Here is a 26602-nt window from a genome sequence, read left to right as displayed (position 1 = left end):
TCTTGGTAAGGGCCAGGTGAAGTCGTCAGACAAATTCAAGTGACAGAGAGACACTTAATTTGCTATTTGCTGGATCAACTTAAAAGGAAACAACCAGTACAAGCATATATATTATTTTAATAGCCGTATTTGTACCAAAATTGTTTTGTGACATTCAGGACATTTCTGCAGCATTATTACAGTAATCCCTTGTTTTGTTGATTCAAAATGTGATCTGAGCATTAATTTTTCTCAATAAGGTTTATTTTGATGAAGCTTCCAGAAAAAAAAGCCTGGTTAAAAAATGTAATGAAAGAGCAGATCAAATGTACTCTCTGTAATCTGTCAAAAAATGGGTCCCTGGTAATTAAGATATAATCTGTGTCATGAAGGAAAAGTTCCCTGACAACCAAATATGTCAACATTACACCCAGAAGTGATTATTTACATCTATTTTCTAACTATTTTCCAGAGGAAAAATAAAGACATTTTTTTGCAATCTCTGGACTCCATACATCTTTTCGTGCTTATTTTATTTCCTTTTTTCTCAAAAAAGGGTTTGGATCTGGGCTTCCTGAATGGCCGAGCTCATTCCCTTCCAGAGATGGCCATGATTGTGGGAAGTGAGCCTGAAGATTGCTGAAGTAATTAACGTTCCTGCTGGCTGGCAGATCCAATCGTCTCTGATTTTTGCGCACACACGCGCTGGCACACACTCAGAAACACACACAACAGATTCTCAAATGCAAAGTTTAATTGTGTACTGTAGCACAATAAAATGTGTCATCATATGCACAGACAGCTGTCACATTCAGGGTGCTGTACTGCTTTGATGATTTAGTTAATGTGATAGTGGAAGGCAGAACAACCAGAGCGTCTGTCGTTTACGTCACGCTTCTGCATGTATGTCAGTGAAATAGTAATGATGTTGTTTGTTTGGTCTGGGCATTTCCCTTTACTAAAGCTATCATTATCAGAAAGTCTGTGTGTGGGGGATCTTTTTGGATTCTCATGGGAGTTTTTTATCCCCATAGCTTCCTTGTTTTCCCAGCCATCATCCTGCAATGCGTTTTGTAATCATTTTCCTTTCCTGTTCTGCCTCGTTCCCTTTCACTCTCCTATCTCTCACTCTCCTCTTTCACCATGTCTCCCTCCCCAATCTTCTCTATCTTCTCTCAAAACCACCTCATTTACTTCCCTCCTCCTCTCTTGTAACTTATTCTATCTCTCCCGCTCTGACAATCCTCAGACATCTCCTTCACCATCTCTAGTTTCCTCCTCTCTGCCATTGTCCTGAATATTTCTCTGCTTCCTCCCTCTCACCAATAAATGAAAATCAGGTCGGCCATTTGTCTCAAGGTGACTCCGAGCATCTGGAGCCGCTATTTGTGAAGCAATATATTCACCGGCGGGAGGTGTTAGGAGTCTCTGTCAAGGTTGCTGCTCTTTGTTTACATACATATATACCGTATATGTGATCTTAAAATCATTTTAGAAACCAAGTATTAATTCATTCATAGTTTCGGTAAAAGAGTTTAATATCCCTGGTAGAAAATTACAAATGCCGTATGTGTGTGGGCTGGAGTGAATAAATGAATAATGTTTAGCTTCGAAGGAGGTCCTTACAGACCCCTGTGTCCCCCTGACATGATTATTAAATCTTCATGCTGGTAAGGACTCCTTATTGTTCTTCATCTCTGAAATTGATTCCTCATTTCAACTAGAGTGTGATTGTTTGTTAGAGAGACATTATATGAATGTGTACATGATTATATGTGTATCTAAGGGTGAGTGCTGCTCTCAATGTATCAGTGTCTATGTGTGTTATGACTGCAGTCTGTCCCAGGTGCTCCATTGATGTTTTCACATGCACAACCCTCATCTTTCATCATTAGCCATGACAGGCCCTTCATCAATCCTGATGCAACCACAAATCACACACACACAGACACGCAGACATGCAGGCATTATGTGACAGGATTGCATGCAAGAATACTAATCACTGTTTATGTTTTGGAAGTAATAAAAAGAAAACTACTGATATAAAATACACAATGAATCACAAATTTCGACATGGTCATGTGCAATTGAAACGACCAGATTAAACTGTAATATTGTATGTCAAAGAATTCAGAAAAAAACAACAACATAGTGTAATATGTCGAGAAAATGCAAAGTACAGAATCTGGAAAACACTCATTGCATAGTAGCATGAAAAAATATATATTGTATGTTGAAATTATATAGAAATACATAGTAGTTGGTGGTCAAAAATATCATAAGAGATGCAATAGTGTAATCTTTTGTAAGAAAGTACAATATGTTGAAAAGATTCTGAGAAAAACGGGGTGTGAGTTCTAACCTCAGACTAGCGGACACTTAATAAACTCTGCATCACAGTTATATCGTGTAGAAAAATGTCTATAATAAAAGACACCATAGATATTTTCAGAAAAATAAACATAGTATAGTTTGTAAACATTCTAAGAAAAAACAACACTTACGTTATGGAGAAGAACATCTAAATGCAAAGAGACTTACAATACCGTAGACATTTCTATGGGAGCATGTGTCTTCTTGCACAAGGTCACTTTTACTGAAGGGTATGAGTTCAAACCTTGGACTAGCAGACACTTAATAAACTCTGCATCACAGTTATTCAAGGAATCACCCCAGATGGGACTTGAACCCACAATCCCTGGCTTAGGAGGCCAGTGCCTTGTCCATTAGGCCACTGGGGCAAAATTATCTCTGCTAAATATGAGAAAAACCAACAACTTATGTTATGAAAAAGAACATCTAAATGCAAAGAGACTTACAATACCGTAGACATTTTTATGGGAGCATTTGTCCTCTTGCACAAGCTCACATTTGACCGGAGGGTATGAGTTCAAACCTTGGACTAACAGACACTTAATAAACTCTGCATCACAGTTATACAAAGCACACACCCCAGATGGGACTTGAACCCACAATCCCTGGCTTAGGAGGCCAGTGCCTTGTCCATTAGGCCACTGGGGCAAAAATGTGCATCAAATATGAGAATAAAGTGACTGGTACACTGTGTTAAAAATATCTAGACATTTCTGAAAAAACGACATATGTGTGTTGAACATTTCTGAAAAACAACACTTAACTTATGAAGAGGAGCATTTTAATGCAAAGAGACTTGCAATACCAAAGACATTGCTATGGGAGCATTTGTCCTCTTGCACAGGCTCACATTTGAACGGAGGGTATGAGTTCAAACCTTGGACTTACAGACATTTATTTAACCCCTGCATCACAGTTATACAAGGAATCACCCCAGATGGGACTTGAACCCACAATCCCTGGCTTAGGAGGCCAGTGCCTTGTCCATTAGGCCACTGGGGCAAAATTATCTCTGCTAAATATGATGTGTTAAAAATATCTAGACATTTCTGAAAAAACGACATATGTGTGTTGAACATTTCTGAAAAACAACACTTAACTTATGAAGAGGAGCATTTTAATGCAAAGAGACTTGCAATACCAAAGACATTGCAATGGGAGCATGTCTCGTCTTGCACAAAGTCACTTTTCCTGAAGGGTGCGGGTTCTAACCTCAGACTAGCAGAGACTTAATAAACTCTGCAACACAGTTATACAAAGCAATCACCCCAGATGGGACTTGAACCCACAATCCCTGGCTTAGGAGGCCAGTGCCTTGTCCATTAGGCCACTGGGGCAAAATTATCTCTGCTAAATATGAGAAAAACCAACAACTTATGTTATGAAAAAGAACATCTAAATGCAAAGAGACTTACAATACCGTAGACATTTCTATGGGAGCATGTGTCCTCTTGCACGAGGTCACTTTTACTGAAGGGTATGAGTTCAAACCTTGGACTAGCAGACACTTAATAAACTCTGCATCACAGTTATTCAAGGAATCACCCCAGATGGGACTTGAACCCACAATCCCTAGCTTAGGAGGCCAGTGCCTTGTCCATTAGGCCACTGGGGCAAAAATGTGCATCAAATATGAGAATAAAGTGACTGGTACACTGTGTTAAAAATATCTAGACAATTCTGAAAAAACGACATATGTGTGTTGAACATTTCTGAAAAACAACACTTAACTTATGAAGAGGAGCATTTTAATGCAAAGAGACTTGCAATACCAAAGACATTGCTATGGGAGCATGTGTCGTCTTGTACAAATTCACTTTTCCTGAAGGGTGCGGGTTCTAACCTCAGACTAGCAGAGACTTAATAAACTCTGCAACACAGTTATACAAAGCAATCACCCCAGATGGGACTTGACCACACAATCCCTGGCTTAGGAGGCCAGTGCCTTGTCCATTAGGCCACTGGGGCAAAATTATCTCTGCTAAATATGAGAAAAACCAACAACTTATGTTATGAAAAAGAACATCTAAATGCAAAGAGACTTACAATACCGTAGACATTTTTATGGGAGCATTTGTCCTCTTGCACAAGCTCACATTTGACCGGAGGGTATGATTTCAAACCTTGGACTAACAGACACTTAATAAACTCTGCATCACAGTTATACAAAGCACACACCCCAGATGGGACTTGAACCCACAATCCCTGGCTTAGGAGGCCAGTGCCTTGTCCATTAGGCCACTGGGGCAAAATGTGCATCAAATATGAGAATAAAGTGATTGGTACACTGTGTTAAAAATATCTAGACATTTCTGAGAAACGACATATGTGTGTTGAACATTTCTGAAAAACCACACTTAACTTGTGAAGAGGAGCATTTTAATGCAAAGAGACTTACAATACCAAAGACATTGCTATAAATGCAAAGAGACTTACAATATCGTAGACTTTTTTATGGGGAGCATTTGTCCTCTTGCACAAGCTCACATTTGACCGGAGGGTATGAGTTCAGAACTTGGACTTTTAGACAGTTATTTAACCTCTGCATCACAGTTATACAAAGAATCACCCCAGATGGGACTTGAACCCACAATCCCTGGCTTAGGAGGCCAGTGCCTTGTCCATTAGGCCACTGGGGCAAAAATGTGTATCACATATGAGAATAAAGTGACTGGTACACTGTGTTAAAAAATATCTAGACATTTCTGAAAAAACGACATATGTGTGTTGAACATTTCTGAAAAACAACACTTAACTTATGAAGAGGAGCATTTTAATGCAAAGAGACTTGCAATACCAAAGACATTGCAATGGGAGCATGTCTCGTCTTGCACAAAGTCACTTTTCCTGAAGGGTGCGGGTTCTAACCTCAGACTAGCAGAGACTTAATAAACTCTGCAACACAGTTATACAAAGCAATCACCCCAGATGGACTTGACCACACAATCCCCTGGCTTAGGAGGCCAGTGCCTTGTCCATTAGGCCACTGGGGCAATTATCTCTGCTAAATATGAGAAAAAACCAACAACTTTTGTTATGAAAAAGAACATCTAAATGCAAAGAGACTTACAATACCGTAGACATTTTTATGGGAGCATGTGTCCTCTTGCACGAGGTCACTTTTACTGAAGGGTATGATTTCAAACCTTGGACTAACAGACACTTAATAAACTCTGCATCACAGTTATACAAAGCACACACCCCAGATGGGACTTGAACCCACAATCCCTGGCTTAGGAGGCCAGTGCCTTGTCCATTAGGCCACTGGGGGAAAAATGTGCATCAAATATGAGAATAAAGTGACTGGTACACTGTGTTAAAAATATCTAGACATTTCTGAGAAACGACATATGTGTGTTGAACATTTCTGAAAAACAACACTTAACTTATGAAGAGGAGCATTTTAATGCAAAGAGACTTGCAATACCAAAGACATTGCTATGGGAGCATGTGTCGTCTTGTACAAATTCACTTTTCCTGAGGGTGCGGGTTCTAACCTCAGACTAACAGACACTTAATAAACTCTGCATCACAGTTATACAAAGCAGTCACCCCAGATGGGACTTGAACCACAATCCCTGGCTTAGGAGGCCAGTGCCTTGTCCATTAGGCCACTGGGGCAAATTATCTCTGATAAATATGAGAAAAAACAACAAACTTATGTTATGAAAAAGAACATCTAAATGCAAAGAGACTTACAATACCGTAGATATTTCTATGGGAGCATGTGGTCCTCTTGCACGAGGTCCCTTTTACTGAAGGGTATGAGTTCAAACCTTGGACTTGCAGACACTTAATAAACTCTGCATCACAGTTATTCAAGGAATCACCCCAGATGGGACTTGAACCCACAATCCCTGGCTTAGGAGGCCAGAGGCCAGTGCCTTGTCCATTAGGCCACTGGGGCAAAAATGTGCATCAAATATGAGAATAAAGTGACTGGTACACTGTGTTAAAATATCTAGACATTTCTGAAAAAACGACATATGTGTGTTGAACATTTCTGAAAAACACACTTAACTTATGAAGAGGAGCATTTTAATGCAAAGAGACTTGCAATACCAAAGACATTGCTATGGGAGCATGTGTCGTCTTGCACAAGGTCACTTTTACTGAGGGTGCGGGTTCTAACCTCAGACTAGCAGACACTTAGTTATAAAACTCTGCATCACAGTTATACAAAGCACACACCCCAGATGGGACTTGAACCCACAATCCCTGGCTTAGGAGGCCAGTGCCTTGTCCATTAGGCCACTGGGGCAAAATTATCTCTGCTAAATATGAGAAAAAACAACAACTTATGTTATGAAAAAGAACATCTAAATGCAAAGAGACTTACAATACCGTAGACATTTCTATGGGAGCATGTGTCCTCTTGCACGAGGTCCCTTTTACTGAAGGATATGAGTTCAAACCTTGGACTAGCAGACACTTAATAAACTCTGCATCACAGTTATACAAAGCAATCAACAGGGGAAATGACAACTTATACTGTGTAGAAAAATGTCCATTATAAGAGACACCATAGATATAATCAGAATAAACAACATAGGAGTCAAAATTATTAGAAAACACATCATAATATAGTCTGTAAAAAATCTAAGAACAATCGACTCTTATGTTAGGAAGAGGAAGGGTTTAAAGCAAAGAGAAATTACAATTTCCCTGAAATTTTTTATGGGGGGCATTTGTCCCTGGCAAAAAACTCAATTTGACGGAGGGTGTGGGTTCCAAAAACCTTTTGGGCTTGCAGACATTTATTTAACCCCCTGCTCCCAGTTTTACAAGGAACTAAAACCCCCCCCCCCCCCCCCCGTGGGACCCCCCCGCCCCCCCCCCCCCCAACCCCCCCCCTTAAGGCCCCCGTGCCTAGTCCATTGGGGCCCCTGGGGCAAAAATTTTGCATCAAATATGAAAAATAAAGTGATGGTACACTGTTTAAAAAAATCTAGCATTTCTGAAAAAAAAATTTTGTGGTTTTAACAATTTTTGAAAAAAACACCCAAAATTTTGGGAGGGCCTTTTAATGCAAAAAGACTTGGGAATACCAAAGGGCCTTTTTCTATGGGGCATTGTGTCTTGCAAAAGGTCCCTTTTTCTGAAAAGGGTGTGGAATCTAACCCCGGGTAGCCGGGGCCTTAGGGTTATTAAAAACAATATACAGGTTTTACAAACCACACCCCCCCCGTGGGACTTGACCCCCCAATCCGGTTAGGAGGCCAGTGCCTTGTTCCCCTTTTGGGCCCCTGGGGCAAAAAAAATCTCGGGTAAATTTGGGAAAAAACCAACAATTAAGTTATGAAAAAAACAAAAATAAATGCAAAGGACTTACAATACCGTGGGAAATTTTTTTGGGAGCATTTTTGTTTCCCCTTGCCCAAAGGGCCCTTTTTTTGAAGGGTTTTGAGTTTCCCCCCCTTGGACTCCCCGCCCCTTTTTAACCCCCCGATCACCGGGTTTTTAAAAAAGCACCCACCCCCGTGGGGCTTAAACCCCCCAAACCCGGCTTGGGGCCCCGTGGGCCGTCCAATTTGGCCCCGGGGCCCCCAAAAAGTGCAACCCAAAAGGAATAAAAGTGCCCGGAAACCCCTTTTTTTAAAAAAAACCCAGACACAAAAAACGGGCTAAAGGTTTTGGCCCCAAAAAACCCCCCACCCAACCCTTTTAAGGGGCTTTTTAATCCCCCTTCCCAAACCCCCAAACCAAATTCAAGGTTTTCTCTCTTCCCCCCCCCCCTTTACAAAACCCCAGACCCAGCAGACACTTTGTTTTTAAACTCTGATTTACAGTTATACAAACCCACACCCAGAGGGGGCTTGGGAAACCCCCAATCCCCGGTTTTGGAGGCCAGTGCCTTTTTCCATTAGGCCCTGGGGCAAATTTTTCTCTGCTAAATATGAGAAAAAAAAAACAACTTTTGTTTGTTTAAAAAAAACATCTAAATGCAAAGAGACTTGCAAAAACCAAAAAAGAATTGCTATGGGAGATGTTTTTCCCCTTGCACCCAAAGGGCATTTTTACTGGAAAATGTTTTGGGTTCTAACCTCAGGGTAGCAGGACACTTAGTTATTAAAAATCTGCTCCAGTTATACAAAGCACACAAAACCCCGAGGGACTTGAACCCAAAAAATCCCCCGGTTAGGGGGGGCCCGTTTCCTTGTCCATTGGCCACTGGGGGGGAAAAATTTGCATAAATATGAGGGAAAAAAGTGACTTTGGGACACTGTTTTTAAAAAATATCTAGACATTTCTGAAAAAACGACATATGTGTGTTGAACATTTCTGAAAAACAACACTTAACTTATGAAGAGGAGCATTTTAATGCAAAGAGACTTGCAATACCAAAGACTTTTTTATGGGAGCATTTGTCCCCTTTTCACAAGCTCACAAATTTTACCGTTTGGTTATGAGTTTTAAAAATTTGGGCTCGCAAGGGGCAGTTGTTTAACCCCTGCATCACAGCTATTCCCAAAAAATCACCCCCGATGGGATTTAACCCACAAACCCCGGCTTAGGAGGCCCTGCCTTGGGCCCGTAGGCCCGGGGGGAAAATTATCTGTGCTTAAAATTTAGAAAAACAACAAATTATGTTTTGTAAAAGAAATCTAAATGCGAAGGGGGTTACAATTTAAAAAGAAAATTTCTATGGGAGCATTTGGCCTTTTTTGCACAAGGTTTCCCCTTTTTAAAGAAAAGGGGTATGAGGGTTTTAAAACCCTTGGGGTAGGAGACACTTAATAAATTTTCCCCCACAGTTATACAAAGCAAAAAAACAGTAGAAATGAAAAAACTTATTTTTTTTTGTAGGAAAAAAAGTCCATTTTAAAAAAAACACCATTTGATATAATCAGAAAAAAAACAAATAGGTGTCAAAAAATTTTTTAGGAAAAAAAAATCCAAAAATTAGGTTTTGTAAAAAATCAAGAACATTGATCTTTTGTTAGGAAGGGGGAAGCTTTTTAATTTTCAAAAAGGGCTTTACAATACCCCTTGACATTAAATATGGGGGCATTTGTCCTCTTGAACCAGCTCACATTTTACCGGAGGGTTTTTGGGTTAAACCTTGGAAATTGCCAGACAGTTTTTTAAACCCCGCATCACAGTTATACAAGGGAAAACCCCAGATGGGACTTGGGAACCCCCAATCCCGGGTTAGGGGCCGTGCCTTTTCCATTAAAGGGCCCGGGGCAAAAAAAGTTTCATCAAATATGAGAATTTTAAAATGGGCGGGACATGTGTTAAAAATATCTAGACATTTCTGGAAAAAAAAAACATATTTTGTTTTTGAACTTTTTTGGAAAAAAAAACACTTAACTTATGAAAGGGGGAGCATTTTTAAAGCAAAGAGGGACTTGCAATTTCCAAAGACATTGCTTTGGGGCAATTTTGTTTCTTGCACAAGGTCACTTTTACGGGAAGGGGTGCCCGGGAAACTAACCTCAGACTAGCAGACACTTAGTTATTTAAAATTGGGATACAGTTAACAAAACCACACCCCGATGGGGGCTTGAACCCCAAACCCTGGCCCTTTGGAGGGGCCCGGCCTTGTCCATTTGGCCCCTGGGGGGAAAAAATTTTCTTGCCCAAATATGGAAAAAAAACAAAACTTTTGGGTTTTGTTTTAAAAAACAAATTTTAAAAGCAAAGAGACTTGCAAACCAAAAGGGGCATTTCTTTTGGGGCATTTGTCCCCCTTGCACAAAGGGCCCTTTTTTCTGAAAAAGGGGGTTAATTTTTGGGTTCTAACCCCCAGGGCTAGCAGAACCTTAGTTATTAAACTCTGCTCCAGTTATACAAAGCCCCCAACCCCCCCGATTTGGGGCTTGAACCCCCAATCCCCGGCCCTTTGGAAAGGGCCCGGGCCTTGGGCCTTTTGGCCATGGGGCAAAAATGGAACCCAAAAATGGGGAATAAAGTTGGTTTGGTACACTGTGTTAAAAATATCTAGACATTTCTGAAAAAACGACATATGTGTGTTGAACATTTCTGAAAAACAACACTTAACTTATGAAGAGGAGCATTTTAATGCAAAGAGACTTGCAATACCAAAGACATTGCTATGGGAGCGTTTGTCCTCTTGCAAAGGCTCACATTTGAACGGAGGGTGTGAGTTCAAACCTTGGACTTACAGACATTTATTTAACCCCTGCATCACAGTTATACAAGGAATCACCCCAGATGGGACTTGAACCCACAATCCCTGGCTTAGGAGGCCAGTGCCTTGTCCATTAGGCCACTGGGGCAAAATTATCTCTGCTAAATATGAGAAAAAACCAACAACTTATGTTATGTAAAAGAACATCTAAATGCAAAGAGACTTGCAATACCAAAGACATTGCTATGGGAGCATGTGTCTCTTGCACGAGGTCATTTTTACTGAAGGGTGTGGGTTCTAACCTTGGACTTGCAGACAGTTTTAACCTCTGCATCACAGTTATACAAGGAATCACCCCAGATGGGACTTGAACCCACAATCCCTGGCTTAGGAGGCCAGTGCCTTGTCCATTAGGCCACTGGGGCAAAAATGTGCATCAAATATGAGAATAAAGAGACTGGTACACTGTGTTAAAAATATCTAGACATTTCTGAAAAAACGACATATGTGTGTTGAACATTTCTGAAAAACAACACTTAACTTATGAGGAGGAGCATTTTAATGCAAAGAGACTTGCAATACCAAAGACATTGCTATGGGAGCATGTGTCGTCTTGCACAAGGTCACTTTTACTGAAGGGTGCGGAATCTAACCTCAGACTAGCAGACACTTAGTTATTAAACTCTGCATCACAGTTATACAAAGCACACACCCCAGATGGGACTTGAACCACAATCCCTGGCTTAGGAGGCCAGTGCCTTGTCCATTAGGCCACTGGGGCAAAAATGTGCATCAAATATGAGAATAAAGTGACTGGTACACTGTGTTAAAAATATCTAGACATTTCTGAAAAAACGACATATGTGTGTTGAACATTTCTGAAAAACATCACTTAACTTATGAAGAGGAGCATTTTAATGCAAAGAGACTTGCAATACCAAAGACATTGCTATGGGAGGATGTCTCGTCTTGCACAAAGTCACGGGTTATAACCTCAGACTAGCAGACACTTAGTTATTAAACTCAGCATCACAGTTAAACAAAGCACACACCCCAGATGGGACTTGAACCCACAATCCCTGGCTTAGGAGGCCAGTGCCTTGTCCATTAGGCCACTGGGGCAAAATTATCTCTGCTAAATATGAGAAAAAACAACAACTTATGTTATGAAAAAGAACATCTAAATGCAAAGAGACTTACAATACTGTAGACATTTATATGGGAGCATGAGTCCTCTTGCACAAGGTCACTTTTACTGAAGGGTTTGAGTTCAAACCTTGGACTAGCAGACACTTAATAAACTCTGCATCACAGTTATACAAAGCAATCAACAGGGGAAATGACAACTTATACTGTGTAGAAAAATGTCCATTATAAGAGACACCATAGATATAATCAGAATAAACAACATAGGTGTCAAAATGATTAGAAAAACACATCATAATATAGTCTGTAAAAAATCTAAGAACAATCGACTCTTATGTTAGGAAGAGGAAGCTTTTAATGCAAAGAGACTTACAAGACCGTAGCCATTTCTATGGGAGCATTTGTCCTCTTGCACAAGCTCACATTTGACCGGAGGGTGTGAGTTCAAAACCTTGGACTTGCAGACAGTTTTAACCCCTGCATCACAGTTATACAAGGAATCACCCCAGATGGGACTTGAACCCACAATCCCTGGCTTAGGAGGCCAGTGCCTTGTCCATTAGGCCACTGGGGCAAAAATATACAACATATACGAGAAATAAAGTATATAGTATTCTTTTAAAAATATCTAGACATTATAGTATGTTGAATATTTCTGAAAAACCACACTTACGTCATGTATAAAGAACATCTTAATGCAAAGAGGCTTGCAATACCAATCACGTTGCAATGGTAGCATGTGTCCTCTTGCATAAGGTGACATTTACTGAAGGGTGTGAGTTCTAACCTTGGACTAACAGATACTTATTAAACTCCACATCACAGTTACACACATTCTATGTGGTGTCCCTGCAATGTAACTGCTTTTATTCACAACACAGCCGTAAAGTCGTCTCCCTGAAATGTGACGAAAGGTTTTGGTTGGATATTTCAGGTACTTGAATATCTATCCCTTCTTCCTTTCACTTGTGACACTATGTTTGAAATGTCTTTGCACATTTTAGCGATGGACTGTATGTTTGAAAGGAACTTCAGACGTGTCTTTTGGGGACAACAGATGGCAGTAATACCTTAAGATTTCTTAGTTTAGACAACGGTGACGGTTGCCACAAGTATGGCTGAAATAGCAGGATTTATCAATCATAAATAAACACGTATAATATGAAATGCACCTGAATTTAAATCGCAGACATATTATAGTTAAATGTGACAGTTGGAGACAGAGACCCAGCTGTAGACAGTGGTTGCAGTCTGATGGCTGTTGAAATGAATGACTTCCTCTTCTCACCTGGAGCAGCAGGGATAAGCTCTTCAGGATGATAGTATGTAATAGAAGTAGAAATGCACAGTTCATGAATGCATCCTCTTCCAGGTGCCACATCATGACAATGACACATATATATTGAACATGCAGAATGCTCTCAACTTTGCCTGTCGTTTTTGGTACTGCTTCATATTATAGCCTGTGTAAATACTGTGTACATACAGGGTAGCAAGGAAATACTTACAAAGGTGCTCAAGGGAGATAACACCAAAACCAAGTAATTATAGGTTCTAATTGTGTCTTTACCTTTAGCTCCTCATATACATAGTGTATACATTTCATGTTTGAGTATGAGTGTGTGATTATTTTTAAAAACAAATCATTTCTGAAAATATGAAGTTGAGCGTTATGTCACATTCCTTTACCCTGTTAACCTTTTAAAAGAGTTTGCTATATTTAATCTTAACTCTATAAATAGACGGTTCAGGAATGTTTAATTCATATTTCAGTCTCTGTTTCTCAACACTAAAAGCAGAAGATGTCAATATTGTTGAACCATTAACCTTGAGTAAAATGAGCTTTTTTACCATACTTTCCTTCCATCTGCAAAAAGATCAAAACTCCACCTGTTCCAAGCACTGTTTATCTGGGCTGTATGTTGGGCCAACAATTAGGTATTGATAACCAATACAGGCCGAACCACTTTCTGCTCTTCAGGGATGAAAAGAAGTCCAATTACCTTGAACTAAAATAAAATATAGGATCAGTAGCAGCGGAGGATTAAATCAATATTATGATCCAATCTAAGGCAATGCTCCAGTAACAAAGCAGAGAGTAATGGAAAAATCAAAGCGCTCAATGTTTGGACTCTCTGACATTACTCATCTGGCCTCCTGAATTGAGTGTTATCTCGTCATGACAACAGCATACAGAGAGAGAGTAATTGCCATGGCAACAGGTCACCTTGGAATCGTAGCTTATCTTTCCTTAAACTTGCTTCAGGCGCGCAGGCGGAAGTTTTAAGATGACTGCTACTCCGTCAGGTTCAACAAGCCTGACAGAAATCTTGTTAAAAGTTCAAAAGATTTCAAGTAAAAGAATAAGACTTTCACCACTTGGCGCAATCTTTTTTTTCTGTCAGTTGCCAGCTGACATGTGAACCAAACCCCAGAAGGACATTCCTCCAGGATGCTGCAGCAGATGACTGACCTCTATATGATGATATTGGAGAAGTGGGCTTTGATCATGATCCAGACCATCATTTTCAAGTGCTGTGCCACTTTATGATTTCTTTTCCATCTCTTCAATCCAAGGAGATCGATACCCCTCACAACTGTGTGGTAAATTAAAAGCTGCAGACAAAAGATGGTTAGGGTTAACTAAGCTTAGCATAAAGACTTGAAATGAGGGGGGGAAACTGCCATCCTCGCTCTGCCAAAAATGCACCTTCTAGCAACATTGAAAGTGCTTCAAGTTTGTTTCATCTGTACAAAAGTCCCACACATGGACTTGAATGTGTCAGCTGGCTGTAGCTTCAGAATTACAACACAGACATTACAGTGGTAACAATTTCCCCATCTAAAAAGCAGATAAATGTTTTTTCCCAAAACTGTTTTTAAAGGCTCCACAAAGAAGAGGCATATTTGCATGTTCATCCAAAAAGGCTCTTTAATTGGTCTAAGTGATTAATTACAGGGTGAGGGAGCAAGGTAATATAGATACTAGAATAGCTTTCATTACCTCATTCAAATTTGATCATTTAAAAGTAAGAGTGGTTGGGGAAAACAGGGATGACAGGGAATATAAAAGAGTGGAAATGACAAAGAGATGAAAATCTTAATATAGGCCAACTGATAGAGTTAATACAGCAATGACAAATATTTAACTAAATCGGCAACAACCTTACAAAAATGAAAATTGTGCTAAAATGTTATTAGAAATGTTTAAAGAGTGACAATACATTCCTATCATATGTAGTATACATGAATATGACACTAACCAGTCTCAAATGAGACTTCTCCATTTTGATATATTATTTAAATGATTCATTTTTATTGTGAGGCCCTGTGTGATGTTGTGCTGTACTGCAGCCTCCTAATGAAATTCAGTGAGGAACACAAATCCATGGTTTAAGACACCAAGTGCTGGTCCGTGCTGTCCCAATACCTTCTTAATTTTACAGATTGTGTTCATATGGACTGCTTTCGCAAAGTCTCTGCTACCTCTCATTATTCCCTATATGACCTGTTACCTGAAAGCATAAACTGATGTATCAGAATAAATTCATTCTAGAAAACTACTGCTTTCCCGTGTTTTGAGTCAAGTTTGTTTCATTAAATATGTTATTTTGGAATTAAACTCACCATATGTTCATCTTCACAATTTTTTGCTACAGTGGCTGCTTGTTTTTGGTGGAGGTATTCCCAGATACAATCCCTTGTTCCCTTCACTAGTTCACCTTTAGCTGTAAACAGTTAATCTACTTAACAACATCCAAGACTGAATCCCACCACCCACAATAAAATATATACAACATACACACGGCATGAAAACTCTGGTTATAGGTTAACCATGCGCCAACACCCTGAACTGTTGTAAATCTTAGTGCACATTGAAGCACAGAAAGCACAAGCATTGTAGGAAAGTAGCAAGTACGTAAAACCTGCCGACCCCAGCTTTACACAACTGTCTCGAGGTTAAATTGGTACAGTGCAGTTTTCTTATCTTATTGTAGTATACATCAAAAAAGTCTTAAACATCTGTAAAAGCTGCAGACCCAAACTTCTATTCTTTACCACACAAAGTCACATAAAAAATCAACAATTATTTCAAGTTATAACTTCTCATAAATCTTAACACTTCCCCCTCTCAATAGCGGTCTTGTTCTCTGTTACTCCACAGTATCCATCTTTTAAGGTTCTTTTGGTTTCCAATCAGACCTCAGACTCCAGACTTGAAACCCGTCGCCAGGGACGAAGTACGCAGGGGCTCCCTGCAGGCTGCCCCCCTGCTCCATGTCCTGCTAGGGCCTCTGATCCAGTCTGGGGTCCCTGATAGATGCCATAGGCTCCGTACACACTGTCCTGGTACAGCAGAGCCCGCTGGCTTCCACATCTCCCACCACCACAAGCCAGCAGCTGGCACACTGGGCTGCTGGAGGCCTGGCTGTGGTGTTGCAGGTCTAGGGGGCCGTGGTAGAGCGGTAGTCCAGGGTATGAGTTCAGGTAGTGGGCATATTGTCTGCTAAGCAAGCTGGTGGCTCTGCGTACCATCCCCCGCCCTAAACCACTCCCATGTCGCACTGCCTCGCCATACGTCGGGAGGTGGGCGGAGTGGGAGTAGCGCAGCCTCTGGCCCTTACGCCCATTAGGCCTCCTATGGTCCTCCCTTATGTGGAGGTAGGCCTGGTTCCGTGGGAGGCACAGGTTATTTCGAAGTTGGGCAGGGTTGTAGGGCTTTCCCGGTGCGGCTTGAGTAAGAATGCACGGGAACAGGTCCGGCAGGGCAGACGGTGATTGGCTGGACAGGGAGGACTGGGATTCGTCCATCTGACGTATCTGCTCACTGCCCCATGTTGCTTTAAGGAAAGATGGGCGACGATGCCTGCGCCTACCTCTGAACACCATGTCCTCCGGAGGCCAGGAGCCGTAGTTCTCTACTCTGGGACACTTCACCTCCTCTGAGTAGATGCAGTCAACGCTGGGGGCAGAGATGTGGTTTTCTTGGAGGTGGTTGGCTTTGAGCTCACTCAGATAGACAGGGCTTATGTTGCTCTTTTCCTGGTCCCTGTGTTTTCTCGCCTCCACATCCCCATCCTCACACTGGAAACTTTTAGATCTTCTTTTCCGTCGGGAGAAGCCTGCTTGGACTTGTTGGTTTTGATGCGGGGAGACCGGGTGAGATGCGTAGATGTCGGGTAGCTGGAGATCATTGTAGGGGATGAATGGGGAGTGAGGATGGGGGTCTACATAGAGTCTCCCTGTGGTCTGGTAGTGGTGCGGGTGCTGATGAGAGAGCGGCTCACCCATGGCCAGATGGGGGCTACTGAGGCTGGACACAGGAAGTGGCCGGTCATACAGACATGAAGAAGAGCGAGTTGGGAGCGTGTAGCGTAGTGGCGTGGGCCTGGTCACACCCCTCTGATGTTTCAGAGAGGTAACAGCTGTCAGAGGTGGGGTAAGGGGGCAGTGATTCTCCGTAATATAGGCAAATCCTCCTGGTACGGCCTCCGTGGCGACTTGTGGAATACGAACAGGCAAGCTGCCGCCATGACGACTCAAATGCTCTATGGTCTTGGTGGCGTTGTCCAGAGACGTTTCAACATTGGCAGTGGAGACCAGGTCCTTGGCAGTGCGAAGCATCTTAAGCATGTTTTGTTGAGCATAGTTGGAGGTTAGGTCAGGTTTGGCCAAACCAGATGAACGCCCAGTTTCCTCCACTCCCTTGAAACAACTATAAATACCCTGAGAGATGAAACAGAATAATAAAGAAAGAATGAGGATGGAACAAGAGGTGGGAAACAGACAAGACAAAAAAAGAAGTAGAGTATAAATCACCTCATTATGTGGAATTAAATAAACAGTTAAACACAAAAAGATTAACCTCGAATCAACCTAGCACTCCTTAGGGGACAATTTCACAGAAGAAATTTCAACCAATTTGTGTGTCTCAAAGTTAGGTTCCACTTCCTAACCAATAAAAACCCCACTGGCAGTCTAATAAAAAACTGATTTCATTAATATCTTATTTCATCACTGAGGCAATACTTAGTCACACATTTATTATGCATTCTCCCGGGACTCAAAGAAAAACAGTTTAAGCTGAGGGGATTGCTTCACACACACACGCACACACACACACACACACACACATACACACACACACACACACACACACACACACACACACACACACACACACACACACACACACACACACACACGCACACACACACACACACACACACACACACCACCTATAACTGCATAGAAAAACACAGGTCCAAATCCCATGACTGCTCTCTGCTTACAGTTGGCTGGGAGATCCTGAAAGAGCCAAATTAAATTTGGCCCTTGGGGCCACCCCGCAAGGATTAATGATCAGATAGTCATTTAGCCGTTAATCTGATAATTCCCCGATCCAGGCACAATAGTGTAATTACACGGCAGGGGAGCACAGAGGCTGGTGTCAGTAGACATTTCCCTGGCTGCATCTTCAGCCAGAGCTTTTTATGCCTAGATGGCCACATTCCCAAACAACGCCATCAACAAACCGATTGACACTGATTTAGGCTAATTGCAAATGAACAGTGAGCAATTTGAGTTAAATGCTTAGAGTAAACATCAGAATTAGTGCTTCATTTATTTGCCATTTATCTCTCCCCTCTCCTCTTATTTTGTAAAACGTTGCAGTGATATTTTAGCTAATATTTTATCAAGGCCCGTTAATGATACAATGTAATGACATGAAATACATCAAGTTGCACTTATCCATCATCACATAAAAGTCATTTCATGTAAAACAACATATCACTGCAAACAAGCAAGCAACCACTTAAATAAAATCTAAAATAATCAACCGGCCGATCTTTCAATCACTGTTACATAACTAATCCAATTATAGCCAGCCAATCCGCTTTTCACAAACTAAATAACTGCTGTAGGAATCACAAGAGTCATTTCTGAACATGACCAAGCAATCAGAAATCAAACCAATCTAAAAGAAAACAAGCTACCCAAGTCAGAGGACAACAACTTATTAATCAAATGACTTATTTGCATATCTCACCCTACTGATGGCTAGCATGTAGTCAAGTTTGCGAGACTTGCGGAGGGAGTGTCTCAGTTTCCAGTAGAGCAGGTGTTCCCAGGCAAAAACCAGCATGCTGAGGCCCATGGCCACGAGCAGCATGTAGAAGACGCCAGCCATGTTGTCAATGTCCAGCTTGCTGCTCATCACTTCGTTCTTCTCGTTTTGGCAGATGCCCGACAACCACACAGTCTCCAAGCGCTGCGTGTCTCCTGGAGGGAAGTAGGTTTGTAAGAGTAGAGGGGAGAAAACAAAAGAGTACATGAGATGACAGGGTAGAGTAATAATTAATAAGAGATATGTAAGCTAACAATGAAGATGAAGATCCTGAAGATCATGGGTAATATTGGGTATTATGTAATAGTGGGGGCCACAGTCTTTGTAGTGGCTGGAATTGACCCACGGAAACCCTTGGTCTCTTGTTGGTGAGGATAGCCATCTTCTTATTTTCTTTTCTTTGTTTTCGGTGTTGATTCAATTGGAGATGTACAGTGTTTTTTCTTTCAAACCAAATCATTCATACAACAGTAATCAATTGTTTATTGACAGGAACGCTTTTTGCTTCACTACCTTCCCTGAGGTCAGGTGACAGAATTGGCAAGACTTGGGCAGATAAGACACATTCAGTTTTTCACTTGGATTATTATAGTTTTCCTGCTCCATTGCCAGAACTTTGGGGGACTTAAACTGTACAAAATGGTCCAACACTGCAATAACCCTCAAACTAAAGCTAAAAGACAGTACTTTAACATTATCAACCCGACTGATCCATATGCTGACATTTTGGGGAATGTGTATAAAATTATGGCAAAAACACATTTATAATTTGTACTTGAAAAGCGTCTTTCTGGCTGCACACTACAATGAATTGCAAAGGCAACCAAACGCACAAACAAAGCACATTTTAGATGAGAATAATTTACATCACTTAAACACCATTTCCTTGAGCTTTCATTGCCACATAAGTTATTCCTTCTGGCCTCTGAACAGGTGGCCACCTTTTGAGCTGCGTTCTCCAAAGCGGCCTTCAGGAAGCACAGCCTATTTTCCCTCTCAGTCAGCATATGAGGATCATAAACACACTATTTCTTATATCATCCCTGAAAGCTCGGCGTGAGTGTGTGGGGTGCTCTTAAGCTCCCAGAGGAGCGGAGGATATTAATTCCACACCGGCAGCCCTCATGGTGAGCGTGTTTGTGTATATATAGGTAGGAAGCATATGAGTGTGTTTGTGTGTATGGAGATAATCGTATCTATAACACTCCCTGCTGTTCTCCAGGATATTAACTCTTCCCTGTAAGCCCGCTTCCCTGCTGACACAGCAAACGCTGAACTGGACTGAAGCCAGTTCAACAGATCACAGCTAGAGAAGAAGAAACACAAACAGATACAATACTGCAAAGTGTACAGTGTGAGAGTGTGTTCAGTCAAAGGTTGTATATTATATATTGTAAGGTATGGATCACCGTCTCCAAGGAACTGCAGCAGTGCCAGGTCAATAAGCCGTTTCCAGCGGGAGTCCTTCTGCAGAGCGATGCCATATCCTGTGGTGGCAAACACTTTCCCGCTGCCGATGGTCACCAGCTTGCAGCCCTCATCTTTCCCGGCCATGTAGTTCAAAACGGCAGCATCATAGATGAAAGCGTCCAGTTTCCTGCATCATAATAAAGCATCTTTATCGGAGAAAAGGTTTAGCTCATACAAAGTTTAATCATTTCTTACTCACATGTTAGAATTGTATGTATGTCCTAAGGAAGACTTCAGTATTTGTGGTTATGCCTATGCTCTGGGGACCATGAATGGTGGGAACAAAATGTGTGCCAATGTGAGAAGTTTCGAGACATGTATTTGGATAAGTAAAAAGGGAAAACACTGATCAGCCTGTGGTGGGAAACTAGAGGACAAAGATCATCATAGTCTTAAGGATTCAACCTCTTGTGACCATGAATAGCTTTATCACAAAAGAGATCATTAAAAGAGAGTGTACACAATCTCTACCTTATGCTCAATATGTGTAAATCCCATCAAATGTTTTGGGCTTGTTTTAAGTGAAGATTTGATGTTTGACAGCACTTTTTTTATACAAGGCTGCACTAGGCTTGATATTCTTTCATCTAAAAATACACCCATCAAATCGGCCTGATCACAAATAAATGCTACATCATAAAGAACATCAAATCTCTGCTGTGTCACCCAAATTATTATCATTATGACTTATGAAATGTGCCTCAGATCTTCTTAGCAGGAGGGTCAGTTAAAAATAGCCTCTTATCTTAATTGTATAACAAAGTAAAAAAAATAAGTAAAACGGTACCCGGTTTTCAGGCTTTCTAGAGCTTCTTCCACCCCCTTCTGGTTGTATTTCATCATGTGCATGTGCATGTCGGGGTAATTGCTGCGGATGTTCCTCTCTGTGCTCCCGTTCGGAACCGTCCCAAAGCGAAAAGGAGGATAATGCTCGTGTGGTTTCTGGAACTGTAGGGAGACAAGGGATGAGAGGAAAGGAAAGGGGGGAGAAGATATGAGAGATGAGGAGAAGGAAACAAGAAAATAGAGGGAAGTAAGAGAAGAAGTTTGGTAGTGACAAGGGGGGAGAGACAGAAGGGAGTAAGGATAAAATAAAAGGAGAGGAGAGAAACTGAAGGGAGCGATAGCAGAATAGGGGAAGATGGGGGCAAGAAGAAGATGACATAAAAGAAGGCCAAAAAAAGAGGAAAATGGGTGGAAACAGAAGAGAAGAAGAGCAGAGGGTAGAATAGGGATAATTAAATAGTCAGAGAGCAAAGAAACAAAGACGAAAAAGGATAAGAGGGGGGAAAAAGAAGAAGGCAAGTGGAAGAGGAGAAGCGATGAGAGGAAAGAGAAAAGAGGAGATAAGTGGAACAAAAAGGAAAACAGAAGTGAGGAGAGTGAAAAAAGTGGAGAAGAAAGGAAAATAAAGAGGTTAGGTAATCAAAAGAGATGAGGAAATATAATTGAGGCAAGGGGAATACAGTAAATTATTAGAGGAAATAAGAAGAGGAGGAGAGGAGGAAAGGGGAAGGAAAAAGAAAAAGGGAGGGTAAAGAAGAATAAAAAGGAAAGCGCACGAGAAAGCAAAACACAGAAGAGAATGAAGAAATGGGTTGGAGAGGAGTAAAGAGGACGAGGGACTACTCAGTTAAATGAAATCCATTTTAGAGTAATTCCATTTCTTTTCCATGGGTGATTTAATTAGCAGCCAAACTCAATGCTGTTTGAGCGGCCAGTACACCGTTCAGCTCACCTCCGTTTGATTAAATCTGATCAGTACACACATCTGTTTGAATCATCTTGCTGCCAACATATAATTCTAATCCAGTTCAATCTGTACCCGATCGAAGCTGCATTTCACAATTAATGCAGGATGAAGGACGTCTGTTAGAGCTCAATGAGACTGTAAACAGGAAAGATCTATTCATCTTGTGTATGGCACTGACCTTTTGAGCCTTTTGAAAAGGAATGGGCCAATCAAAATTGTGAGTGTGTGAGTGGGTGTGTGCATGTGCGTGATATAATCACTCTTCAGCTGCAACTCTAATGGATTTAGTTCAGATGCTTTACATCCTTTTGTTTTTTTGATAATCAGCTGTCCTAACAAAAGCAACCATCAGAGTCCTCTTTTTCACTTCTATCTTATTTCAATTTTCACTCACAAGATGTGAACAATAAAAAAAGGATGTAACTGTTCCTGTGACTGAAAGGGATTCCTTTCGAAAGGAAATTCAATGTAATTGATGGAGGAACAAATGAAGTGGATATCAATTTAGTGTCTTTATGAGTCCTGCTTTGAGCACAAAAAAGGCATTATCAACACTTTTTTTGCCCTAGGAAAAAAAGCAAACTGGGGATGACCGTAATTGGTGTTGCATTATGCTGCTGCCAATGTTGACATTTCCAATCTTTTGAGGTCTGTTATGGTAGACCGGACTTTGAATAATATTGAATTATCTTGTGTCTATTCAGATCAGGCTCTGAGTATCCTCAGGTCCCTTATGGATTGAGTCTCTGTTTTAAAAAATATATATGCATGCATTTAATAGTTTTCAGCAGTTCTACTTTGTAACCGGATATAGTCACTGGTGGGAAGCTAGGTATTGAAGATAACACACATCGATTTTCCTCTTTTCATGCCGTTTATTTACTATATGGAAAATATAGAAAAACACATGCCTTATCCTTTAAACCTGCGAGATGGGAACCCAGCAAGCCCACAACCTAAACCCGCCTAATCCTCTGTCGTGTAGGATCGTAGAAATAAGGGGCAGTTGAGGTTGTGTTGTGCTGGGTAATTTATATTAGTCCTTTATGCTGTGGGACAAAAAGCATCTGCATAAAGTTAATTTAGTCAGCTAATACAACCACAGATCACTGAGGTGGCGCTGCTGATCCCTGCCAGGGAGTTGTTTTTCGCTTTCTATGAAGTATGAAAATGCTCGGAGGCTTAGTGTGTAAGTGTGTGTGTTTGTTTGTGTGTCCTCTCCACACAATTAGGTGGTAAAAAAGACCGTACTGTAGGTGTTGTTTTTTTTCTCTCTGGCTTGACTTTTTTTAAGTGCTTGACATTTCACCATCTTGTTTTAACAGTGTAAGCGAGTCAGGAGATGGAGACGGCACAGGGGGAAAATTGATATACAGACCGAAAGACAGACAGGACAAGCTGAGACTCAGACACCATCTGTATTGACAGAAGGCAGTAATTGATTAGTCATTCATGCCACTGGGCTCCCCACTGATAGGAAGAGGACAGAGGCTTTCACAACAAAGTACTTTTACTTGACTTAATCTTGAAGGCCTTCAGTAAGTCTTTTGTCTTTCTTCGGTTCATGGTTTATTAGTGGATGCAGAGTGATGAACAGAGAGAAAAGGAGATGATGTAGCTGGGTTCAAAGACAAAGACATGGTATCTCACAGCTCCACATGCTCTCTGTATGTTTGTCAACTTTCAGTGAACTGTCCCTCCTCATAATCACTCAGGTTATTATTCTAAGTGTTGTTTATTCAGTCTCTTACCTTCTTGTCAGAGAGCCCAGACACTGTGTCGATATATTGCTCCTGGATCATAAAGGCAGCCAGGTTGGCAGTGTAGGAAGCCAGGAAGATGACAGCAAAGAAGGCCCAGACCAGGACCATGATCTTACTGGTCGTTCCTTTAGGGTTTTCAATGGGGACCGAGTTGTTAAAGACAATACCCCACAGCAGCCACACCGACTTCCCGATGGTGAATGTTGGGCCACCAGGAGCTGAGGAAACAGAGGGAGGAGGGAGTCAGAGGGGCTGTTTCTGCAACAAAAAAAGTCTTCAATATTGACACATCTTTAGACATGAGGAATTCCATGAAAAGCCTTTACGGTAGGTATAAATGTAAAACCAACACAATCTGAATCATTCATGAGCCACCTCACGCCCTTCGGAGAACTTCCAAACATTGGAACAATTTCACAGTTTCAGCCTCGCTTCCATCGCTCTCTGCCACTGTTGCTCATGTGCAGCAACGGAGGGTTCCACCACCATCAATCACACTTCGATTAGCGCGGCGACCAATGCTAATTAAAACAAGAAAATGACCTTTCGTATCCAGAGACGAGGCACGCTCTGTCAGCGCTGCATTCTGGGATTTATTAGGCCCCTCCTCAAAATCCTGTAGAACACTCTTAACATTGCTGGACATGCGGACGCGGCTGGATTTAGCATTGCGAATGCAGGCTAACAGCGAAGGGCTTTGTTAGAGGCACATTTTTAATGTATTTATGCCCAAGAAACTACTACCTACATGGTAATGTGTTGGTTGAATATGCACCTTTCTTGTCTCCTTTTTACGTCTGTAGTCATAATTTCTCCTTGAAGCATTAATACATGGCACCATAAGTGAAACAAGAGGTTAAAAACTTACTTTTGGCGCTGACCAGACTGCGGTTGTAGCCGACTGGACTTAAGTACTCGAACACAAAAACTGTCACAGCCACCACGGTCAGGCACATCACAAACATCATGACCCACACTGCTGGGCTGTAGGGCTCTAGAGGAGGAGAAGAAGGAGGAGGCGGAGAAGAAGTAAAGGAAACAAACATGAAGGATTAAAGTAATTCTCTTTTGTACGTCCTGCTTCAAAACCTCGGCCTGTGATGGGGGACACCATGTGTGGTTGGAGGATAGCAAGATGAGAAAATGAGAAGACAGAATTACACTGTTCAGGATTTTGTGCTGAATTTTCTTGTTTGGGGTTTGGAAAAGGGATTTGGGTGTGTGTGCTGCACGTAAGGGGATTTAGTTGTAGGATACAGTTATCGCCGGGATAAAAGCTTAATGGGAAGTTTCCTGAAGCGTCTGCAGAGATAGAACTCCTTTAAGTAGGCCAACCTGGGAGAAAGTGTTGTGGCAGAAGATTGCAGCAACATTGGCTGACACTCACTGTACATCGTACAACAGAAAAGTTATGATGGGATTTAACTAACTAATGGGTCTAAAAAAAAAAGCAATTGTTTTTTGCTCACCGAGAAAGGCAGATGGGGAAACTGTGCCATTGCTGCGGGCTACCATGACACTAATGCCCGTCTCAACAAACGGCACGGAGAAGTCGATTATTTCTGAACGCTCCTCGTTGATAGTGAGAGAGCCAATAGCCATGTCAGCTCGCCTGTACACAACCTGAGAAGAAAGACATAACAATTATTAAGTAAAACACTGTGGAAAAATTGTGAGGAATTAATCAAAGTCAGAGGTCTAAAAACATGCTTTTCTTGTTTTTATTTTGCATCTGTACCAGACTATTTTGGTGACTGTATAATTCTGCAAAATATGCCTGAATGGGTTTACTTTATCACAACTTCCTAGTGTCCCGGAGGACAAACTGCCAAGCTCTTCGTTGCTGGAATGAGAGCAAATTCTGAATTTCATGAGCAATCCTTTTTAGACATTGAAGCCACAGTGCAGCAATGCAGTTGTGCTCTATACGCTATCTATCTATCTAACCAACAATAAGGCTTGACTCTTATCAGGACTGTCTGCTAAAATACAAACATATTTTTCTCATCATCCTAGCATCCAGAGAGAGAGCATGCTGCATCTCAGGAGTGTTTAGATCCAAGACCTCTTTTCCAAAAAGGAGGAATTTTGCAGAAAGAAATACGTTTTTATAAATGTAGAACACACACACACACACACACACACACACACACACACACACACACACACACACACACACACACACACACACACACACACACACACTGACTGACAAAGCCCCTGCAGGAACAGAAACACAAGCAATAAGGCTCTCCTGAGGAACACCTGTTCAGGGTGCCTCACTTTCAGATGCAGCTGCGTTTGATGTGGCTCGCTGTGTGGAAGAAAAGCGTCGCTCCATATGTGCATGCAAGGCCTCACACCACTGACCAAGCCAAAACCCATCAAAGAATTTCTCCCTGCCATGCAGTGCTGTCACTCCAGACGCTGTGCATCATTACTGCCATCTCCCAACAGTACAAGGCGCTCCTTAAATTGTGTAATGCAAATCTACTATCCTTCTGTACAGCTTTAAAATGCTTAGATCACTACATCTATTAGACAGCAGCTAATTAAAGCTTGCTGCCTTTTATCATCAACATTTCAATACAACATTAATAACACTGTATGTAAAATGTGAAACTTTGGCTTTTGTTGTGTGATTTTGTATTTTGACTACATTTTGATCAATTCATGGCCACAGAAGGTTTTTTTAAAGATATATTTTTTTAATTTCCTTGCTATTTGAATACATATATATATATATATATGTTTACATTGACCCCAATAGGATTATTTGGGGTTTCATGAGTGATTCGGCGTCGAGTTTACTGCACACAAGCTCTAATGTACTCGTTGCATGTCATAACCCAAAGCAACAATTCTTTGGGTTAGATCTGTGGATGAACATTTTA

General features: G+C 41.3%; 1 protein-coding gene and 14 non-coding genes across 15 annotated transcripts in view; all 15 read right to left on the bottom strand.

Annotated features, from left to right (window-relative positions):
- Positions 1 to 2647: 2647 nt before the first annotated feature.
- On the bottom strand, positions 2648 to 2720 carry trnar-ccu (transfer RNA arginine (anticodon CCU)). The gene has a single exon. It is a non-coding gene; the product is annotated as a tRNA-Arg (tRNA).
- Positions 2721 to 2927: 207 nt separating this feature from the next.
- On the bottom strand, positions 2928 to 3000 carry trnar-ccu (transfer RNA arginine (anticodon CCU)). The gene has a single exon. It is a non-coding gene; the product is annotated as a tRNA-Arg (tRNA).
- A 281-nt stretch (positions 3001 to 3281) lies between these two features.
- trnar-ccu (transfer RNA arginine (anticodon CCU)) lies at positions 3282 to 3354 on the bottom strand. The gene has a single exon. It is a non-coding gene; the product is annotated as a tRNA-Arg (tRNA).
- A 262-nt stretch (positions 3355 to 3616) lies between these two features.
- trnar-ccu (transfer RNA arginine (anticodon CCU)) lies at positions 3617 to 3689 on the bottom strand. Its single transcript has one exon. It is a non-coding gene; the product is annotated as a tRNA-Arg (tRNA).
- A 205-nt stretch (positions 3690 to 3894) lies between these two features.
- trnar-ccu (transfer RNA arginine (anticodon CCU)) lies at positions 3895 to 3967 on the bottom strand. The gene has a single exon. It is a non-coding gene; the product is annotated as a tRNA-Arg (tRNA).
- Positions 3968 to 4527: 560 nt separating this feature from the next.
- trnar-ccu (transfer RNA arginine (anticodon CCU)) lies at positions 4528 to 4600 on the bottom strand. Its single transcript has one exon. It is a non-coding gene; the product is annotated as a tRNA-Arg (tRNA).
- A 318-nt stretch (positions 4601 to 4918) lies between these two features.
- trnar-ccu (transfer RNA arginine (anticodon CCU)) lies at positions 4919 to 4991 on the bottom strand. The gene has a single exon. It is a non-coding gene; the product is annotated as a tRNA-Arg (tRNA).
- Positions 4992 to 5550: 559 nt separating this feature from the next.
- On the bottom strand, positions 5551 to 5623 carry trnar-ccu (transfer RNA arginine (anticodon CCU)). The gene has a single exon. It is a non-coding gene; the product is annotated as a tRNA-Arg (tRNA).
- Positions 5624 to 6179: 556 nt separating this feature from the next.
- trnaq-cug (transfer RNA glutamine (anticodon CUG)) lies at positions 6180 to 6259 on the bottom strand. The gene is given in 2 exon segments: positions 6180 to 6215; positions 6223 to 6259. It is a non-coding gene; the product is annotated as a tRNA-Gln (tRNA).
- A 281-nt stretch (positions 6260 to 6540) lies between these two features.
- On the bottom strand, positions 6541 to 6613 carry trnar-ccu (transfer RNA arginine (anticodon CCU)). Its single transcript has one exon. It is a non-coding gene; the product is annotated as a tRNA-Arg (tRNA).
- Positions 6614 to 10522: 3909 nt separating this feature from the next.
- Positions 10523 to 10595, bottom strand: trnar-ccu (transfer RNA arginine (anticodon CCU)). The gene has a single exon. It is a non-coding gene; the product is annotated as a tRNA-Arg (tRNA).
- A 204-nt stretch (positions 10596 to 10799) lies between these two features.
- On the bottom strand, positions 10800 to 10872 carry trnar-ccu (transfer RNA arginine (anticodon CCU)). Its single transcript has one exon. It is a non-coding gene; the product is annotated as a tRNA-Arg (tRNA).
- A 624-nt stretch (positions 10873 to 11496) lies between these two features.
- On the bottom strand, positions 11497 to 11569 carry trnar-ccu (transfer RNA arginine (anticodon CCU)). Its single transcript has one exon. It is a non-coding gene; the product is annotated as a tRNA-Arg (tRNA).
- Positions 11570 to 12094: 525 nt separating this feature from the next.
- trnar-ccu (transfer RNA arginine (anticodon CCU)) lies at positions 12095 to 12167 on the bottom strand. Its single transcript has one exon. It is a non-coding gene; the product is annotated as a tRNA-Arg (tRNA).
- A 2394-nt stretch (positions 12168 to 14561) lies between these two features.
- LOC134870897 (glutamate receptor ionotropic, NMDA 2C-like) overlaps positions 14562 to 26602 on the bottom strand; it is a 43873-nt gene continuing 31832 nt past the window's right edge. The window contains exons 11-17 of the mRNA XM_063893406.1: positions 25178 to 25331; positions 24577 to 24702; positions 23697 to 23926; positions 20980 to 21140; positions 20132 to 20319; positions 18645 to 18877; positions 14562 to 17320 (exon numbers count right to left, since the gene is read on the bottom strand). Of these exons, the coding sequence (XP_063749476.1) occupies positions 15791 to 17320; positions 18645 to 18877; positions 20132 to 20319; positions 20980 to 21140; positions 23697 to 23926; positions 24577 to 24702; positions 25178 to 25331 (2622 nt within the window). The 3' untranslated portion in view covers positions 14562 to 15790. The remainder of the gene's footprint in view (positions 17321 to 18644; positions 18878 to 20131; positions 20320 to 20979; positions 21141 to 23696; positions 23927 to 24576; positions 24703 to 25177; positions 25332 to 26602) is intronic.

The sequence above is a fragment of the Eleginops maclovinus genome, chromosome 10 (assembly GCF_036324505.1).
Source record: "Eleginops maclovinus isolate JMC-PN-2008 ecotype Puerto Natales chromosome 10, JC_Emac_rtc_rv5, whole genome shotgun sequence".
Lineage (NCBI taxonomy): Eukaryota > Metazoa > Chordata > Actinopteri > Perciformes > Eleginopidae > Eleginops > Eleginops maclovinus.
The sequence above is the reverse complement of the archived record's forward strand: the minus strand, read 5'-3'. Positions and strand labels throughout refer to the sequence as shown.